The sequence below is a fragment of the Telopea speciosissima genome, chromosome 10 (assembly GCF_018873765.1).
Source record: "Telopea speciosissima isolate NSW1024214 ecotype Mountain lineage chromosome 10, Tspe_v1, whole genome shotgun sequence".
Classification (NCBI taxonomy): Eukaryota; Viridiplantae; Streptophyta; class Magnoliopsida; order Proteales; family Proteaceae; genus Telopea; species Telopea speciosissima.
This window is the reverse complement of record NC_057925.1, coordinates 51082403-51104270: the sequence shown is the minus strand read 5'-3', so window position 1 is coordinate 51104270 and position 21868 is coordinate 51082403. Positions and strand designations below refer to the sequence as shown.

At 38.0% G+C, this 21868-nt stretch overlaps 1 protein-coding gene across 1 annotated transcript; it reads right to left on the bottom strand.

The window, feature by feature from the left end:
* Positions 1–1316: 1316 nt before the first annotated feature.
* On the bottom strand, positions 1317–21363 carry LOC122641661 (vacuolar protein sorting-associated protein 2 homolog 3-like). Its single transcript, XM_043834948.1, has 11 exons — positions 21233–21363; positions 20907–20951; positions 4561–4595; positions 4434–4484; positions 4173–4277; positions 3997–4068; positions 3758–3829; positions 3571–3651; positions 3016–3051; positions 2854–2909; positions 1317–1445 (listed from the first exon to the last, which is right to left on the bottom strand). Exons 1-11 carry the CDS (start codon positions 21264–21266, stop codon positions 1394–1396), a joined length of 639 nt encoding a protein of 212 aa, XP_043690883.1. The 5' UTR covers positions 21267–21363; the 3' UTR covers positions 1317–1393.
* Between the last annotated feature and the right edge of the window lie 505 nt (positions 21364–21868).

Here is a 21868-nt window from a genome sequence, read left to right as displayed (position 1 = left end):
GGTGAAATGTTGAATAAAAAATAATTAAATTGAAGAATTGAAGAAAAACAAAACAAAAAAAACTGAATGGAGTAAAAAAGGGGAGAGAAGAAGTGGGTGGATGCTTCATTTTTTACTAATTTAAGGATAAAAATAGTAAAAAGTAGAAAATTAATGGTAGGTTAAATAGATTAGCAACTTACTAGGTGAAAATGAAGGACAATCTGGGTATTTAAAAATATGAGGGTAGAAAGAGATGTAAAAATTTAAAAGCAGGTAGTTTTAGAAAAAAAGTTTAAGGTAGATAATTTTAGTAAATATAGACTAAGTGTAGCGTAATGATATTAATTTCCCCCAAACAAAGAAGACAATGCTAAAGCTCTGGGTTTTGATATTCGGCCATGAAAGAAAAGAAAATCATTGAAGCAATTATCGCCGGAGCTCGTGGAGAAGATTGGGAAATCCAACTCGAATTCGGCCTTAGTCCAGGCACTGACACTCTAGGTTTCAATTCCATCCAGAAAAGGAGACCGTAACTTGTAAAGAACATCGTAAACTCGAATTTGGCCTCGATTCTGACGAACACTTCTCATCGAGTTCCAAGGCAGAAGAAAACGAGAAGGCTTGGCTCAAGTTGAGCCATTTGACAAGCTAAGCCACATAATAATAGCCAAAACAAAACGAAATTACCTATCTTATCCTTTATTTCAATATGACAGAAAGAAATAAGGATAAAAACAGAAAGGTCACAAAATCTGTTGTACCCAGCTCGGTTATAAACAGATTTACCCATAACAAAATTTCTGAAACTTGTTTTGGAACAAAACACAATGAACTTTGGATACTAGAACACACACAGCCGTTTCATTGTATTAGGCTCAAGCAGTGCCTGCCTTTACATGTTTTGGAGTTTTGATCATAGAACAAGCCAAACAATTTCTTGAATCACAAAACGCAGCAAAAAACTTGGAACTTCTTGTAAGTTTCATTTTTATTTTCTATACAAATCCAAAAAATATGACCAATGGCAGCTTAGAAGATTCACAAGTGCAAACTGAACAAAAGATACAGATGTTGGGATGTATTATTAACTGGAGCTGGGTTTCATGTTTACAAATGATGTAGATGTAAGCCACGTCTGAATAAATCCAACCCAAGCAGTTAATCATTAGTTAGGAAACCATTCTGGAGCGATACCCCGAATAAGATTCTCCTCAGGCTGTTGTTGGTGCCGTCGGTGCCGACGGTGCGAGTATGTGTATAGATAATATTGCTGGGGGATACAAAACTCCAACAAAGCAAAAGGTCAACTTCTTATCGGCAATTTGACATAAGACCAATATATACTGAATCTGACTGCCAGAATTTTATCAAATCACAAGGAGATGTCGACTGTATAAACTGAATCTCTGGCTCATGGATTTCGAAGGGCTGCCAACCTCTTTTCAAGCTCATCCAGACCCGAACTGCATGCATGACACGAAATATATCAAAGATAACGTAAGTACACATAGATTAAAGAAACTTGATGAGTACCATAGACCAGTCAGTGAAGCTTACGAGGATGATCAATACATGAATTTTATTGGTAGAAGATATAAGGAAACAGTGCAAAAGGTTTGTTATAATAGGATAATGAGAAATACAAGGCAATAACCCAGAAAGCTAACAACCATGGTCATTATTTGGATTCATGAAGCAACTACTAGATACACTTTCAATGAAGATTAGACAGCAGACAGGGAAGGGGGTCACTACAAACTAAAATCTTGTAACTATCCCTTTTTTTAATGCTTATGTCTTGTCCTTATTTATGAAAAACATAGTTGTCACGGCAACTAACGACCCAAGGCGTTGGAAGGGCGCCTAGGAGTGCAAGATATGACTAGATGTAATATAACAATAATAGTTTTATATAATTATGTATGTATGCAACCAACATAGAAGCCATATCAATGTAATATAATTATACTAATTTAATAAACTGGTTCCATGGAGCAGTTGAACATGTATGTTGAAAAATCGAGGCACACTACGACACTATTTTAAAAGGAATCAGTGTCACCTGGCTTCTCTCTCGCTCTAAAACTCCATTCTCAAAACCACAACTTTCCTCAATTTTTTAAACTGAAAAACTAAGCCAAAAAGTTCCTCCCTCTCCCTTGGGCCTCATTTTGCCACATATCGGGATTGTGAACCTTCATGGACTAAAGTGGTTTAAGAATACGTCTAATAATAGATAATAAAAATAAAAAAAAGTAAGCTCAACAATGTTAATCAATTTTAAAATGTTTCTTCTGACATGTCTGTGCCCAGAATATGTCAATAATTGTGAGATACCATATTTGCCGTGCATATAGAAAAATAACAAGCTAGAGCCGTGAAGTAACAGTGTACATACCTATATGGTCTAAGTACTTAGTCTGAAGAAGGATGGGCCTATAGTCCTGGTGTAGATAAACCAATATTTCTCTAATTAGTATCTAATCTTCAATTATGTAATCTATGGACCAAGGATATGATTTACTGCACCACAACCATGAGGTCACATATTGAATCCAAGCTTAGCCACCCAAAGAGATCATGGGCTGTGTAGATATCATCAATCTGCCGCCAGACTAGTTTGGCATTAGTTGTTGACTTGTTAGTTATAAAGTATTCACATTTATGTATCTCATCTCAGATTTTAGAAGGCCAGTAAACATTTTTTCCTATAATTGTTGACACAATATTTTTTTCAATACGTAACAGTTCATAGGAATTCTAAAATCATCTTGCAGTGATGAAAAAATCACTACTCGCTTACTGTACATAATATACTGTTTAACATACTTATAGGGAGAAGCCAAAAGAAAATGTATAAAGTTAGCATACCTCTCAACATCCTCAACCTTCTTTCCTGCAACTCTCCCTTTAGGAGCTGCTGACAACTGTTGACAGGTCCAGGACAACCCAAATAAGCTTCACAGTTAACAGAATAGAATGTACCAAGAGAAAAAGACGAGAACAGCGCAGGACAGTATAAATATTACTAACCTGTGATGCAACATCAACACCAATTTCATCTAGCACCTGCAAGGGGAAAAGGAAATGAACAGAAAGAGAAAGTGAGAAGAAGTCAAGAACAAAGGTGCACATACACGTAAGGACAAAAGATACAAAGAGAAACACTCAGTTAGAACCTATTCTTTCCTAAACTAGCATACTCAACTGTTCATCTGTTCATGCTGGAATTTTTTCACAGATAAACTCTTGATAACCATCTCCATCATATCTAAGTTGCTATTGATCTAAACTAGACAGATGGACATGTTTAATTCTTGTATCAACCTTTGACCTTTTTTTTATAATGATAAATTAGACTTTTCTTTTTACTCATCAATCTTTTAGCTCTAAGCTGGAAGTAAGATGCTCCAATTAGGCCAAGTTTTAAGTCATGCCCCATATCCAAGAGGTTACTTCCTGATGTAGAAGGCATTTGGGTGATGTCTATAATGAATTATGAATGAAGCACACCTCAATCAAAGAAGACCAACATATCTAAATATTTTTCCCATAGTGGGGCCAAGCAAAAGCATTTCCAGGGCCTACCTGATTTGTTAGCTCCTCAGTTTCATCTTCAGCCTCATCAGTGTCCAAGGCATCATCTATGGTATCTGATATCATTTCAGTCTGCACACAGGAGGTATTAGAGTGGGAATCATAAGTTTGCAAGCCAAGCAGCAACACATACTTACACACAAACTAAATTTATTGAAAATACCAAACATAATTTTACCGTCATATCCATTTGTGCGGATTGCCTCTGGAATTCTTGCATCACCTTTATCTGTTTTGCAGGTGTGAGTTGCTGCAAGTGGAAACGGTACAGTAAGCAGACCAACCAGGCAGATAAAGGAAGCAAAAGAAAATTGCAATTCAACAAACCATGCTAGGCTCCATAGAAAATGATAATTCTACAGACTAACTCTTAAGAATATCAAGTGCGCATGGCCAAGAAGCATATTTATTTCAGACCTTATTCATAGCTGCCATAGCCTTACTTGCACCCTTCATTCCAGCGGCAACTGAAGTGTTGGCATACATTGTCTGCAAACGGGGAGAAAAAAAAACTGTTAAGATAGCAAAGCATGACCCAAGAAAAACTGAGTGAACAGAAGAACAAATCCCTTAAGATGGATTCGGTAATGCACCTGCGAGTGAATTGCTATACCACGCATTTGAGCTCGACTACTTTGTAACTTGGCAATTTGCTGCCTCAGCCTGACAAGCTGATGGGCAAGAATTTTAGTTGCTGCCTGCAAAATAAAATACAATTAGACAATAAATCAAAATTTGCAATAAAACACAATAGAACTTTTTTCAAATCACTTTAGCACTGCCAACAATAGTTGAGGTATATCAAGTCTCCTTTTGTTTGAAAACAATATGGGGAATTAACACTGAGGAGCTACCTCATTTCCCGTTGTGGCAGTCTTCTTTATCTCAACAAGAAGTTTCTTTTCCTGTCACAACGGTGGTCCAAGTTAAATCCAACACCAATTTTAAAATGAAAACATCATTGAAAAGTTCTTCGCATACTTCTAACTGCAACGTGCCAATCTCCTTCTCAATACCTGAAAACAAGATAAATATCCAAACACAGAAAATAGATATAAATGTTAAATTAGTCTCAACCTCAAATTTGAATAACAGATACATGATTCTAAAAGGTAACTCAACCACAGAGGAAAATTCAGTTACTAAAATTTCCTCCAAAAATGTCTTGTAAATGGAAAGTGTCAACAATATACATACAACAAATATTAAACAGCGTTAAAGACACACAATACCAACAAGCCACCAGCATGGCCTATCTGACAAGACATAACTGGCATTGTTTTGTTTTCCTACACACTGTCCTATCGATTTTTAGGCATGTGACATTCTGTACTTTAAACTAAGGGGTTTTGTTTTCTGTGAGAAGCAATCAACTGACAAATGTTGATACATAATCAACAAAAAGGGGAAAAATTAAGACCACATTTAGAGTTTATAAACAAAGATCATTCATTTAAAAAGAAAATGTCTATAAATGGAGAATGAATGAGAAGATGATGATTGTTACAATCACTTATCCTAAAAGCTCAAGTTGTTTGGTAAGAGCAAACAATAATGTATATCAACACACAACAGCACCCCCCGAACGTGCAGGCCCACACACACAAGGCTCTGCACATGACACCATCACTAACGGTACAAGGTGTAGGGGCACAACAACACAAAATACAAACCCCTCACACATAACAGGGATCGAACACCTGACCTCCTCACTCTGATACTATATTATAACCACTTATCCTAAAAGCTCGAGCTGTTAAGGACCAATAATGCATATTGTTAAGTGTAGTGTAATTTCGCTTATATTGTTATTACGTTCCTAAATATGAAGTTATATTGTGGGGGTGTTTTAGGTATTAAGTGGGACAGTTACATAAAGTCGATGAACCTACGTTGTAATGCTTTCATGCTACTATAAATACATCCCGAAGTCCCAATGTTTGAGTAAGCTGTTCAGTTCTCAAACCGTGGACTGCATTCTCTCTCTCTCTCTCTCTCTCTCTCGTCTTCTTCTTCTTCTCCTCTAGGGTTTCTGGTTGATTAATGCACTGGTGTTGTCACATGGTATCAGAGCACTAAGATCCAGTAACTCTATTATCTCCATATTGAGAGACCTCCTTGAGTTATATTATGGTCCAAAGCAACCCATGCTATATTTTATTTTTGAAACCCTAGTTGATTAAAGAATGAAGAACAAGGGTTCCCTGCCTTCATGAAGATCTCATACTCTATCAACATATCTTGCTATCATGAAGATTATTCAAATTGAAGCCTATTCAAACTGAAGCTGCAGTACTCTGTTTTTGGCAGAGTTCTTGCAGAAATTGGATCTGCAATTACTTTTGATTCATCCATTGGATCTTCTCAATCTTTTAGGGCATTAAAGCCCTCTCTGAATGGGTCCTTCGATATATGAAGCTGATCCAAGCCATCAATGTGAAGTAATTTCAATTCTTATGTTGCTGCACTGCTGTTTTATGAATTTTTCTGGGAAATCTTGTCTTTGAAATTACTCCAGATCTGTCTGATAGTATTGGCTGAGATTTTAGGGCATTAAAGGCCCTCATATATTGGTCCTTCGATCTAACTTATAGCCTGATTCAGCCCCTGATTTGCAGAAATAAAAAATCTCCCACACTACTTGTGGTCCTCTATTTTTGCACCTGTTAAGCAACTTTTATTTGTGCATCTGGTTCTATATTTCCAGTGGTATTTCAGGCCAATATTGCCTCTCTTTGGAAGGTTAAGTGGTGATAGTTTTGTTGCTGAGTGACTTTGATCGTCTCTGGATCTTTTTTTGTGGTTTTTTTTTTTTTTTTTTGCTATTTACAAAGTAATACATTTGTGATCTCTGGTGCTTCCGTTAATCAATATGGCAGAATCCAAGCCTCTTGTGGAAAATGTTAATGTCCAGCTAACCTCTATCAAGTAGAACAGTGCTTCCAATTATCTTCTTTAGGCATAAGCTGTGGAAGTCTATAACATAGTCAAATGCAAGATGGATTATTTGAATATGACTGCACCTGCTCCCACTGTTAATAATTACAAGGATTGGCAATCTGAGAATGCTACTTTGCTCTGTTGGAATAGTGTGGAGTCCTCTGTAGCTACCAATGTCATGTTTCATAAAACTGTAAAGGGTGTATGGGATGAACTCAAAGAGAGTTTTTCTCAAGACAAAAATATGTCAAGGATATATGAATTGTATGAAAAATTCTTCTCCTTCAAACAGAATGGAGAGTCTATTGGTGACTACTACAGTACATTAAAATACATGTGGGAGGAACTCACTGTCTATCAGCCACTCCACTGATATTAATGTCCTCGAATCTCAACGTACTGAGTTCCTTGTTGCCAAGTTCTTGTCTAGATTGGACTTTGATCTTCAACCTGTCAAGAGTCAAATATTAGTTGGTGAGAAGATCCCCTCCATGAATGAGGCTTATTGTAGGATTCAACGGATTGTATCTCTGTCTCTAATTAAACCCGATTCCACTCCCTCTTCTAAGGATAATTCGGCCCTCGTTGTTAATGGTGGTGGTCGTGGTCATGGTATTAGTGCTTTTAGTAGATGTCATGGATCAGGGGGAGGTCGTGGATGTGGCATGAGTGGTCATGGTAATCACCTTCTGAATCAGTTGTTTGTTGGTGTACTCATTGTGATTGCCCTAATCACACTATCGATAAATGTTGGATAAAGCATGACAAGCCTCAATGGGCACAACAACAATTTGCCAATACTACTATTTCTGATGAGAATATTGAAATGGCGCCCCCTAATGTCACTAATCATGGTTCTTCACCTTGAGGTGGTGTCTCATTCCATACTAATATGATAAATCAACTTCTGAAAAGAGTTCAACAACTTGAGACAACCTCTTCCACATCCACAGCTACATTAGCACATTCAGGTACACCAATGTTTCAATTCCTCATCCTCCACTCCATGGGTCATTAACTTAGTCGCATCTTCACATGACTGGCAAACCAAATTTGTTCTCTTCATTTTAGCAAATCTGATTCTCCATCAGTAGTTATTCTTTCCAATGGATCTCTTACTAATGTTACTGGTCACGAAACACTCCATTACATTTTATCTTTCTCATTTTGTTTTTCAAAATCTCAAGACAAAGATGATCATTGGTAGAAGGCATGAGAGGGATGGCCTATACTACTTCAACGTTGCCTCCTCATCTATGGTGGTATTTACTACCTCTATTGGCATTTCTCCTTTACATTAGCACTACCGGCTAGGGCACCTGTCTCTATCCAAGCTACAACATATGATCCCTAGTTGCAAGTCTATTTCCCGTCTTGAGTGTGAAGCTTATGAGCTTGATAAGCATCATTGTACTGTCTTTTCATCACGTAGTAAGTCTAAGAGTCTTTCTTTATTTGATTAAGTTCATTCAAATCATCAGATATTTGAGGCTCATGTAAGGTAAAGAATTGGTTCGATTTTATTATTTATGTCCTTTATTGACGATTACTCTAGCATGACATGGTTGTACCTTTTAAAAGATCATTCTGAATTTGGGTCTGTCTTCAAACAGTTTTATAATGAAATAAAAGTTTAGTTTGATGTTTGTTTGAAAATTTTTCTTACTAACAATACTCTTGAGATTACCCAATGTGAGATTTCATCTTTTTGTTCTGACAATGGCATATTCACCAGACCAGTTGCTCTTATACAACTCAACAAAATGGTGTGGCAGAGCGCAAAAATCAACATTTGTTAGACATTGCTAGATCTTGAATGCTCCAAAAACTTATTAGGGTGATGTTGTGTTGACCGCTTGTTTTATGATTAACCGGATGCCATCTTTTGTTCTTCATAATCACACCCCCTTTTCAATTGTTTTTCCTAACATTCCCTTGTTTAGTTTACCACCTCGTATTTTTTACTGTCAATGTTTTGTCTGTAATCTTCATCCTGGCCTTGATAAACTGTCTCCTTGGGCTACCCATGTGTATTTTTTTAGGATACTATTGTACCCAAAAGGGATACCGGTGTTTTGAACATATTACTTGCAGCAGCTTGTAAGTAATTATGTTACTTATTTTTAGAACACACATTAATTTGGTGGATTGATCTCTCTCCTAGACCGGGACCTCTTACTCAGCCCATTCCTCTTGAGGTTTCGGACCCCAAACCTCAAACAAATACCGTCAAAGCTCTAAGGGTCCTTTACAGGTATAAAAGCGCCGCTCGAAGCAACAACCCTTTGCTCTTACCATTCCTCCGCTCTCACCAACCGACTCTTTACCTGGAGATCCTCCTTCTGACATTGATCTCTCTGCTGCAATTCAGAAAGGGTATTTATTCCTATACTCAGAACTCCTTGGTTGCCTATCCGATTGCTAATTATGCTTTTGTTATCTACCCAGTTCCCTTCACCAATTTGCTCTCTCTCACACATCTCACTCCGCTCCTACCCATTACAAAGCTGTTTGTCTAACCCTGGGTGGAAAACTACAATGGATGTTGAAATTTATGCCTTAATATCTCGCAAGATTTGGACATTGGTAGACTTACCTCCTGGTAAGGACCTTGTACAATGTCATTGGGTGTATACAATTAAGTACAACCCTAACGGTTTAGTATAACAGTTGAAAGCTCACCTAGTTGTTAAGGGCTACACTCAGACCTATGGGGTTGATTACTTTGAGACATTCTCTCCAGTTGCTCGGTGAAATTCTATGTGAATCCTGATATTCTTGGTTGTTAATCTTGATTGGCCCCTTTACCAATTAGACATAAAGAATGCCTTTTTGTATGGTGACTTGCAAGAGAAGGTTTATATAGAGTAACCTCATGGGTATGTTGCTCAGAGGGAGGACACTAAGAAAGTTTGTAGGTTGCACAAAGCCATTCATGGGCTGAAACAGTCCCCACAAGCAATGGTTTGATAAATTTAGCATTGTTGTTGCATATGATTTTTCTCAGTGTTACTCAGATCACTCAACTTTTGTTCGGTGTCGGAATTCTAAAGTTATTATACTAGTTGTTTATGTTGATGACATCATTATTTCTGGTAATGACATGTCTGGGATTGCACAGGTTGAGACTTACTTACAACAGCAATTTCAAATGAATGACTTGGGCGCTCTCCGCTATTTTCTTGGTATTAAGGTTGTTCACAGTACAAAAGGACTCAATGTCTTAAAGGAAGTATGTCCTTGACCTTTTGAGTGAGAGGAATATTACGTTGTAAGTTTATAAATACCCCGATGGACTCTCATGTCAAGCTTGGAACGTATGATGACAAGGAGTTTGAAGACAACATCAGTATCGAAGACTAGTCGGCAAACTTATATATCTTACTGTTACCCGACATGATATCTCCTTTATTGTTGGTGTAATTAGTCAATTCATGCAGGCACCTAAGCACATTCATTGAGAGGCATCTTGTCGTATATTGAGATACCTTAAGGGTGTACCAACGAATGGCTTTATTTATCGTTGCCATGGCCACACTAGTAGTTGGTTATTCTGATGTTGCTTGGGCTAGGGCGAATGGTGATCGACGGTCTACTACAAGCTATTGCACATTCTTTGGAGGAGATCTTGTTACATGAATGAGTAAAAGCAAACTATTGTGGCCCATTCGAGTGCTGAAGCGGAATATCGAGCTATAGCTTACACTACCGCTAAGTTGATGCGGCTTCATTCCTTTGTTCAGGAGTTTAGTTATTTAACCACCACACCAATGGAGATGTTCTGCGATAACCAGGAGGCCATTTACATTGCTAATAATCTAGTTTTTCATGAGGATGACGCATATAGTAGATAATCATTTTGTTCGGGACACAGTAATGAAGAAGTTGATCTCCACTCCCTTTGCCAGCTCACATAGTCAACTTGGGGATTTGTTAACCAAAGCCATGTTTCATAATGTTTTTCTACAAGGGTGTTCCAAGCTGGGCATGGGTGATGTGTAAGCTCCAACTTGAGAGGGAGTGTTAACTGTGATGTATTCTTGTTCCGATTGTTATTATCTTCTTAGATATGAAGTTATATGTGAGGGCGTTTTAGGTATTAGGTGGTATAGTTACTTAAAGTTGGTGTACCTATGCTGTAAAGTTTTAATGTTCTTATAAATAAATCCCAAAGTCCCACTGTTTGAGTAAGCTGTTCACTTCTCAAACAGTGGACTGCATTCTCTAAGCTCCTCTCTCTCTCTCGTTTCTCTTCTTCTTCTCTAGGGTTGCTGGTTGATTAATGCACTAGTGTTGTCACACACATAGTTGTCAAGGCGTCGCCAAGGCGCCGCTTGAACCTGGTATTGGCCCTTATTTATGCCAAATATCATTTAAGTAAATATTTTGATGACTTGAGTTAACTTAATGTTGATTTTTTATGACTTGAGGAGGCTTAGTGTTGATTTTTTATGATATAAGGTATATATTGTAGCATACTAAAATAGTTGTAGCACATTAAATAATGTTAGAAAAGGGGAAAAATAAAAAATAACACTTGAGAGTGCCTTGGCCGCCTAGGTGGCGCCTAGGCGGGCGCCTTGTACGCCTAGCGCTTGGCGCCTCTCTACCGCCTTGGGTTGCCTTGCCGCCTTGACACTATGGTCGCACATATCAACACACAACAACAAGCAGATTATGACAATACCAAAACATTAACCAGCAGTAAAAGAGAGGAAGAGAAGGGAGAGAATGATATTGCTCACAGAATCATAGTTTGAGTTTTGAACTGATTACTCAAACAGTGGGTGAGGGGACATACTTATAATAAATAAAAACTTAAAACTTAGGGTCCACTAACATTGAAAAACACACATATCGAATACCCAAAATACCCTCACAACTTAACCCCATAAATCGAGAACACATAAAGACACACAAACCAAGACTGTCTTAAAACTCCCCCTCAAGCTTGAGCATAGACATCACCCATGCCCAACTTGAAACATCCTTGTAAAAAACATTCTGAAACAAAGCCTTGCTAAACAAATCCCCAAGTTAATTATGAACGCTAACAAATGGAAATCAATTTCTTCATCACTAAATTCCGAACAAAATGACAATCCACTTCAAGATGCTTCGTCCTCTTGTGAAAAGCTGGATTATTAGCCATGTAAATAGCTGCAAGATTAAATAACCAAGTTTCTGGACAAAGGACCAGAGCCACGTCAACCTAGTTGCAGTGTAAGTCATAGCTTAATACTTAGCTTCAACACTCAAATGGGCCACTGTAGTTTGTTTTTTACTCTTCCATATAACAAGATTACCCTTGAAGAAAGCACAATAGCATGTAGTAGATCTCTTATCACTATCAGCACCAGCCCAATCAGACTCAAAGTAATAAACAATAGTAATGACCATGACGGTGATAAATAAGGCCTTTTCCTGGAGAACCCTAAGGTATCTCAATATACAACAAGCTGCCTCCCAATGAACCTACTTACGTGTCTCCATAAACTGACTAATCACACCAACGGAAAAGGATATATTAGGTTGGGTAACACTAAGACATAAGTTTGTTGTCAAATCTCCAATACTGATATTTATCTGCAAATTTCTTGTCATCAAACGCTCCAAGGTTGACATGTGGGTCCATAGGACTACCTATAGGCTTACAACCTAACATGTATATCTCACTTAGAAGATTAAGAACATACTTACGTTGAGACAAACTAAATCCTTTCTTCGTTCAAATAACTTCAATTCCAAGAAAGTATCGAAGAGCACCGAAGTCTTTCATGTGGAAATGATGTTGTAAGTAAGACTTAACATGTGCAATCTCAAACAAGTCATTATCAGAAATAATACTATCACCAACATAAACGACCAGCACAATAACCTTAGAGTCCTGATGTCAAACAAAAATTGAGTGATCTGAGTTACACTGAGAAAAGCCATATCGCAACAACTTTACTAAATTTATCAAACCATGCTCTTGGGGACTGTTTCAACCCATAAATGGCTTTATGCATCTTACAAACTTTTTAAGCACCCTCCCTCTGATCAACATACCCAGGTGGTTGCTCCATATAAACCTCCTCCTACAAGTCACCATACAAAAAGGCATTCTTGATATTTAACTGAAAAAAGAGCCAACTAAAGATATTAAAACTCGTACAGAGTTCAACCGAGCAACCTAGGAGAACGTCTCAAAATAGTCAACCCCATTGATCTGAGTATAGCCCTTAGCAATCAAATGTGTTTTCAAGCGCTCCACTAAACCGTCAGGGTTATACTTATTAGTATACACCCAACGACACCGCACAAGGCCCTTACTTGGAGGTAGATCTACTAAGGTCTAAGTCTTACGAGAAAGCAAGGCATCCATTTCCACATCCATGGATGATTACCACCCATACTGAGACAAAGCATCTTTATAATTGGTAGATATGGAGTGGGAGGTCAGTAAGAGAGTAAATTGACGAAGGGAAACAAGTAGATGAAGTAGAAACATAATTAGCAATCGGATAGGTAACCAAAGAGTTCAGATTACAGGAAGAAGTATCTTTCCAAAGGGCAATAAGTACATCAGCAGTAGAAGAAGAACCTCCAGGAAAAGAGTCGGATTGGGAAATTTGAAGAATGGCAAGAACTGGTGGTGGCTGCCTACGATGGGACTTGTATACCTGTAAGGGCACCCCTGGGGGTTTGGGATTAAAATCCTCAAGAGGAATGATCTAAGGAATAGGTGGGCGGCAAGAAGAAATAGGACCCCAGTCAGAACAGAAGCATCAAAATAGGGAGTAATCTAAAAAAATGTAACATCGAAGTAACCAAGAAAGACACACTTGATGGCACGAGGAGACAGTTTAACGACTCTAGGTTGGAGATTATAAACAAAACATTTACAACAAAAAATGTGAGGTGGTAAGCTAAATAAGGGACTAGTAGGAAAAAATAATAGACAACAAGGTTTGATTATGAAGAACAAAAAACGGCATCCAATTAATCAAATGATAGGTGGTCAAAACACTGTCTCCACAACAAATCTTGGGAGTTCTCGTATGAAACATTAAGGACCTAGCAATTTCTAAACGATGATGATTTTTCCTTTTGGCCACATCATTTTATTGAGGTGTATAAAAACAATTAGTTTGATGGATAATATCGTTGTCAAAACAAAAGGATGAAATCTCACGTTGAGTAATTTCATGAGCATTGTTAGCGCGCAAAATTATTAAGGACCTAGCAATTTCTAAACAATGACGATTTTTCCTTTTGGCCACATCATTTTATTGAGGTGTATAAAAACAATTAGTTTGATGGATAATATCGTTGTCAAAACAAAAGGATGAAATCTCACGTTGAGTAATTTCATGAGCATTGTTAGCGCGCAAAATTTTTAAGTAAACACCAAATTGAAATTTTATTTCATTATAAAATTGTTTAAAAACAAACACAAACTCAGAACGATCCTTTAAAATGTATAACTATGTCACGCGAAGGTGATCGTCAACAAAGATAACAAAATAAGAAAAACCGAACCAACTCTTGACCCTACATGGACCCAAATATCAAAATGAGCTAAAGCAAATAAAGAACGATTCCTAGACTCACGACGTAATGGAAAAATTGTACGGTGATGCTTGCCAAGCTCACAACGCTTCATATTTAAGATGGGAAATTGACTTGCAACTAGGGACCATATTGTAGATTGGAAAGAGAAGGTGTCCCAGACGATAATGCTAATGTAAAGGAGAAACACCAATAGAGGTAACAAACGCCATCGTAGATGAGGAAGCAACGTCAAAGTAGTATAAGCCATCACTCTCATGCCTACCACCAATCGTCGTCTTTGTCTTGAGATTTGAAAGACACAATGGGAAGGATAAAATGTAATGGAACAGTTAATATGTTATGTACATTGACTAACAGATAACAGGTTAACAGGCAATTTAGGAACATGAAATACAGTAGATAATGAAAGAGGTGAAAACAAAGGAACAGCACCATGACCAATAACATTAATAAAGGATTCATTTGTAAGAATAACTTGTGATGGTGAATTAGACTACTGAAATGAAGAGAACATATTTGGCTTATCGGTCATGTGTAAGGACCCACCTGAGTCAATGACCAAGGGAGTAGAAGATGAGGAAGTGAGACACATAGGTAAATACCTAAATGAGCCACTGTGGCAATAGATGTCGAAGAGGATGTCTCAAGCTGTTGGACCCATTTGAGGAGTTGATTGATCATATCAGTGTAAGGACACCACCTGCAAATGAAGAACTCTGACAAGTGCCATTAGAGGGCACCACTTCAATACTCCCATCAGGTACAATTGTATTAGCAAGCTGGTGTTGGTCCCATTAGGGCCTGCCATGTCTAACCCAACATTTGTCAACAATGTGGTTAGTGCGACGAAAATGAGTACAATGTTAAACTATCTGATCAGATTGTTGGTACGGCGATCACTCATGCCACGTCCACGGCCTCTCCTTGAGACACGACCTCTACCAAAAAATCCAGTACCACAACTGCGATCACCGTTACCAGCAATAAAAGCGGAATTATCATTAAAAGAGGTGGTGGAATCAGATTTAGATAGGGAGGGAGAAACAAATCCGCTGAACCATGTAGGCCTCATTCATAGACGGCTATCTTCTCTCCAGCTATTTGACTCTTGACAAGATGAAGCTCAGAGTTTAATCCAGACAAAAACTTTGCAACCAGAAATTCAACACGTTGAAATTTAAGAACTTCAAATGTCAGTAGAAAGAGCATGGTAGATATTGAGAGCAATGTAGTAGTTGCCAATAGATTTTTCAGTCTCCTTAAATAACTTTTCATACAAATCATATACTATGGACATATTTTTGTCTTGAGAAAAGCTTTCTTTGAGGTTATCCCAAACACCCTTGGTTGTGATGTGAAACATTACATTGGTAGCCACAGAGGGCTCAATACTACTCCACAGCCAACAAAGTAATGAAGTATTCTCAGTCTACCATTCCTTATATTCAGCAGCAGTTGTAGAAGGTGAAGGCCGTTTGGCTGTGATATGGACTTTAACAGCCTGTGCCCAGAGAATATCCTTTGAAGCACTGATTTACTTGATAGAAGTAATCTGGACATTAACATTATCCACAAGAAATTTGGATTCTTCCATAGTGATGAAAATAGAATAACCAGCAATATATAGGAAAAACAGCAATCAATATGTCAATCTGAGATCAACAGGAATGTCACAGGGCAGAACCGGATGCTGTCAAAGAGCACGGAGCAGAACCATAGTGGATAGAACCAAAAAATTAATAATCTGTAGCAAACAAGTTGCAAAACAGCAGCAAGAATCAATACCAAACAAACACCCAAATCCGCATGAGGTAGTATCGTAGTACAACCTGTGGTTTGAGAAATTTCCAACCAAATCGCAGTGAAGAGAGAGAACTTCAATCGCAGGCAGTAAATGATCTTAGAATAGCCTGAAAGTTTGTATGTACCTTGAACTAGTATTGTAATAGTCCAGCAAAAATTCACTGCGGTCCAGCAAGTAAAAATTGACTTCTTGAGAAATCCTACTTGAACTAAGATTTGTCAAGAACTGGTAGAGAAGAAGATCTGATTATCAATAAATCCAGACAAACATCTTCTTATAGTCATCATAACTTCATGAGTGGAGATCAGAAATGAAGAAAGCCAGCAAACAGAGTTCAAATCAGAATAGGCTATCTGCGAGTCAGAAAAATCTCTCCTGTGTATATGCCGCAGGTCTTCAAATACCACCGCAGGTTTTCAGTTGTTGATGTAGTAAGATCTTCACAGCAAGAGGAAACCCTAGTTCTTCATTATCTCATCAACTAGGGTTTCAGAGAGAACAAATACAGCATTGGTTGCTGTGAACCACAATGGAGAAACTCTAAGAGGACTCTCAAGATGAAAACGATATGGTAAACACTGGATCTTAATTCTCTGATACCATGTGACAATACAAGAACATTAACAACCAACGGTAGAAGAGAGGAAGAGGAAGAGAAGGCAGAGAATAATACTGCCCACGGTTTGAGTTATGAATAGATTACTCAATCGTGGGTGAGGGAATATATTTATAATAAGTAAAAACAACTTACAACTTTGGGTCCACCGACATTAAGAAAAAATGCAGCTAATGCCTAAAATACTCTCACGACTTAACTCCATAAGCCGATAACACATAAAGACACAAACTGAGACTATCTTCACAATGATGATTCATGGCAAAGATTTATCTGCAACAAGAATGGCTGAGATGAAAGAAACTAAAAGAGCGTTAACAAATCAATGCAGTCTTCATCTAAATAATTAGCTTTTGCATTAAACTAAACATAATTTCCAGTGTAATAATTTTGCACTCTTCAAGAAAAGGGGGGAAACTGCGGTAGTTCTTATAAGGTGCAAGAGCATAGAATCTTCAGAATCTTAGTCTTCCTCTTGTGGATGTTCATATCCAGTGCACAATATGGAGTATTGTTGGAATTTAGTTTCTCTTAAGTATTTTATTGACCTGATCACCATTACCTGGCTCATTGGGCACCCCCAGTTCATATCTTTTGAGGCAGCTTGACAAAGTCATTTGAGCATGATTGGCCTACCCTTGTTGGTCCTCCTCTAAATATCCACACAGGAGCATTCCACCAAGTTGGGGATATGCCGAGCTCCATTTGTCTTACATGAACACACTAGGGTCTCCAAACATAGAGGGTGATTCATGAGGCTGACTTTCAGTAGCACAGGCACCCAGAGTTTCCATAATTTTAGCAGGGAAGGCCTGTGCTTTTGATGCTCAAAACATCCCATTCTAATGGGTGTCAAGTTCCACCAAATCTTTAGGAAATCAGATACCAATAAACTACCAGACAAGAGCTGTACCAAGGACCCCATCCAATTATACACATTTTACCACTGAAGTTTTTTGTACTATTTACACTTTTAGTAAACCCAATCTTAAAAATTCTGTTCCGCTTTCATCACTATCCAGTAGATTTCTTTATTTTTATTTTCGAAAAAATTTAACAGATTTTAGGCACTAGTGGCAACAACACGGATTTTTTTTTTTAAATGATAACTATCTGAGGGACTAAATTATGCGTGATCAACATCAACTTTCTCACTAACAAGTGCACGTCACATAGTTGTCAAGGCAGCGCCTTAGTCGCCTAATTGGTGTCGCCATGATTTATGGTCCTTTGCGCTGCCTTGGGTCGCTTAGACACCGTGACAACTATGGTGCACGATTTGCAGCAATCAGCATAAAAAATTTGATCCCTGAAGTTATGGTGGAGAGCTGGTAGGGGTGAAGGGAATCTAGGAAAAATCAGAGTTGCAGGAGGAGAGAGAAGAAATTGCATAAGAAGAAGGGGGGAGAAGAAGAAGATGGTCACACAACCATTGCTAAGCCATTGTACTTCACCGGTAGCAATAAACAAAACTGAAAATTCTATTCATCAAATCTGCTACTTGCATGGTTACAAATTAGTATTTAAAGAAAATTAAAACTCCTAATTGTAATCTAAAACTGAAAATTAAATTCCTAAATCAACTCTACTATTAATTAGCCTATTAAAACTAAAGTATGGAAATGACTCTACCACTAAGTAGCTCATTTAAAATAAAAGATTACAAGATAAAATCACAACTAATAAAAACCCTAATAAATAAATAAATTAAATATCCTACTGAACCCAATTGGACCCGGTTCATCTTCACATGGATACCCAAATGGGTTTGGGTCAGTCCAAGGCAGTGCACCTGCATCAAATCTTCCAGTGTTGAGAAAAACTCGACCACAAGTTTTATAAAATGAGAGAATCAGCACCACTCGATCGGCATCCACAAACATTGACTTAGATGGGGTGATGATCCAGTGCATCTCACAATCAACCGGCATGATCTTTTGATGGCCAGTAGCAAACGACGTCTCTTCGATGGGAATCTGATCGTGAGGTTTCACAACTGAAATCAAACTGTCGATCAAGTCTTCAACAGCAACTTTGATGGAATCGTGCACTTCCGCTTGATAGGCATTTGCATTGTCCTCTTTGTCTATCACCACTGACTCGTCTTCTAAGGCTTCAAGCACACTGCATACTTTATCACAAAAGTGGTTGGTAGTATCTGTAAGCTCTTGAAAACAACATTCGTAAATTCCGAAAATCCGATTTGATTTTGGACTTGATATCGGACAATTCATCCCAATATTCCTTTGCGAAACGTTCCAAAAGAGTAATAAATTCAGGGTCGAATGCCATGGTAAATTAGGGATCCACTTGGAACAAAATAAAGGGGATGAGGTGATAAGAGACAAGAAAAACTTTTAACTACAAAATGTGAGTGAATGGGTGATATAGGAAGGAGGGGTAGTTCTGTAAATAAAGAAAATAGGCCTTAAAAGAAATAATACAGGGAGGGGTATAATGGAAAAATAAGAAAAAAAGGCTGAAGACTTATCATGTTGAAAGGAGTTGGAGTTGTCTTCGAACTCTGCAAAGGTGAGAGTTGCGATGGTAGTGTCCGATGTCAACAAGGAGAGCTACGATGCGAGGGAGCCGACCAAGGATGGGTACGACTCGTGGCTGGGAGCTTCAAACCAGGTATGTAATTTTTATTTTTTTCTGCTTCGATTCTCTGCTACTATTCTTCTGTTCTCGAATTTTTTTTTTTCTGCTGTTTCTGGTTCTCTTCTCTTCTCGATTCATTTTTATTTTTTTTCACTCGGTGAAGATCTAAGAGTGAAAGGGAAGACGGTGGGAAGGTTCGATTGGTTCACAGAATGGGGGAAATGAAAACGGTGGGATTTAGGAGGGTTTTTTTTTTTATTTGGTAGCCGACGGGGACCTAGGGTAAGGGGTGTATCGAACGGAGTTGCAGAAAAGGGAAGGGTTGTCTGTGCTAGCCGCAGAGAGGGGTTTTGCTGTGAAAACAAAAAGGACTAGGTTGGTTCAGTGGGGCGGTGGGTTGAGGTTTTGATAAGAGAATGGAATCAAAGGGAGGGGTAGCCGCTGGAATTGAAGGGAGAGTTACAGTAGGAGTCAAAGGGGGTGGGGTTGGGGTTCTAGTTGAGGCAATAAGTTTGGGTTGCCTGCAGAAATCACAGAGGGATGGGCATGGGGTTGCTGCGGGAGTGATATTCTCCCTCTTTTTTTCTTTTCTTTTCTTTTTTTTAATCTCAGCTCTCAGTAGGATGAATACCGTTAACTGAGCAAGCAAGAAGAACAGTAACGGGAAGGGAAAGAGAAAGGTCGGTTGGCGAAGAATGATGGATCCTTTGGCAATGATACCAAGTTGGTGGAGGGCCGCTAGGGGAGAAGGGAATTGGGAAAAATCAGAGTTGCAGGGGGAGAGGAAGAAGATGGTCATACAACCATTGCTAAGCCATTGTACCTCACTGGTAGCAATAAACAAAACTGAAAATTCTATTCATCAAATCAGCCACTTGCGTGGTTACAAACTGGTATTTAAAGAAAATTAAAACTCCTAATTGTAATCTAAAACTGAAAATTAAATTCCTAAATCAACTCTACCATTAATTAGCCTATTAAAACTAAAGTATGGAAATGACTCTACCACTAAGTAGCACATTTAAAATAAAAGATTACAAGATAAATCCCAACTAATAAAAACCTTAATAAATAAATAAAGATAAATATCCTACTGAACCTAAAAACCCAATTGGACCCGGTTCATCTTCACATGGATACCCAAATGGGTTTGGGTCGATCCAAGGCAGTGCACTTGCATAAAGTTAACTACAGTTTATCCAAAGGGAAACAAGACTTGGAAAAAAAATAATAATAATAATAACTTTCCTTCAAGTGCAGTCTCATATCCACTCTACCATCTTCCTTGGTGCATCAAACTCCAAATTTACTCCATAGAGTCATGGGATACACACCAAAGAACACCACTAACACATAACAACAATTGCCAAGTAACTATCTGGAACCCTCTAGACATTCTTCGAGGAACATGAAATAGGAACTAAGAAATGAGAGTGTCCCTGAGGTTTAAGCTAGATTAAGCTACAGCTCTTCGAGTAGACAATTCCCAACTCAATCAGCACACAAAATCAATCTTTTGCAAATAAAACTCCAACGCCATTGTTATCCAAAATCAGAATAGAATTTTCCTATCATGATTACATCACTGCTTGTAAACCATTCACTCTATGTGCTGGACACTGCACATTTCTGACAGAATTAAGAACCAATCTTAATCCATTGAAAGAAAGGAGACCATGATTACTCAAACTGAGCGCAGTTACTACAACAAAATCTTGTAACGATTAAGGATATACATGGCAAGTCTAACAGAGCCTCAGTCTTCCATTATTTCTAATCCTGTACAGTAACTTAAGGTTAAAATTTTACCTCTTGTGGCATGGGCCATATCTTTCTTACTCTCACGAAGCGCATCTGCAACCAAGGAGCAAAATAATGAAGTAAAAGAGGGAGAGAGGGACATATATTAATGCAAATTCAAAGAGAAAAATTCATGAAAATGATCAGATAAACCACCGGAAACCAAACCAGAGCACTAATGCAAATACCAAACTGTGATTGAGACATTAAATATGCAAAATACCAGAAGAAAATAAATGACATCGAGTACCAAAAAGAAAGCTTGAAATTTCAAATTAATTTCCAGCTAATGGAACAGTAATCCAAAAACAAAACAAAAAAACTAGGGCACAAACCTCTCGCTGTAGGTTTTTTCGCGAATATGTTCATTCCCAATCAAACGATCCCCTGCAATAAACGGAACTTAAAATAAAACCGAAAAATGGGGTGAAAGATCAAATTTTGCAAATGAAATAGGTGCATTGCAGTGGAAATATCATATAAAGGTTCTCTGGCTTGCAAGTACAAGGAAACCACTTACTGACTTACGCCAGAGAGTCTCTTCGGAGACATCCGATCAAATTGGGACTTACGCCAGAGCCCGTGAGGATAACGCGGTTTTTTATTATATATTTATACCTTTTGGACCATCCATTTTAATAAATTTTTTTCCGAAATGGAAATAAAAATTAAAAATAAATAAAGGTATAACAAAACCGTATTTTTTTCCTCTAACACCCCCGGTATCAAATAAAATCAAGGGTTAAATATGCGTATCGCCTAAAATGTACCTAATATTCCTCGTATCCCCTAAGGTTCTGACAATTCCACATACCACCCCTGAAAATTCCATGTATCACCCCTAATTTACCCCCTAAAGCCATTTAAGTCCACACCAGGTGTTAAATGCTAAAAAATGACCAAACTACCCTTTCTTCTATCTTTTCTAAAATTTGAAAATACCTAATTGCCCTGATGTATTTGCTAAATTT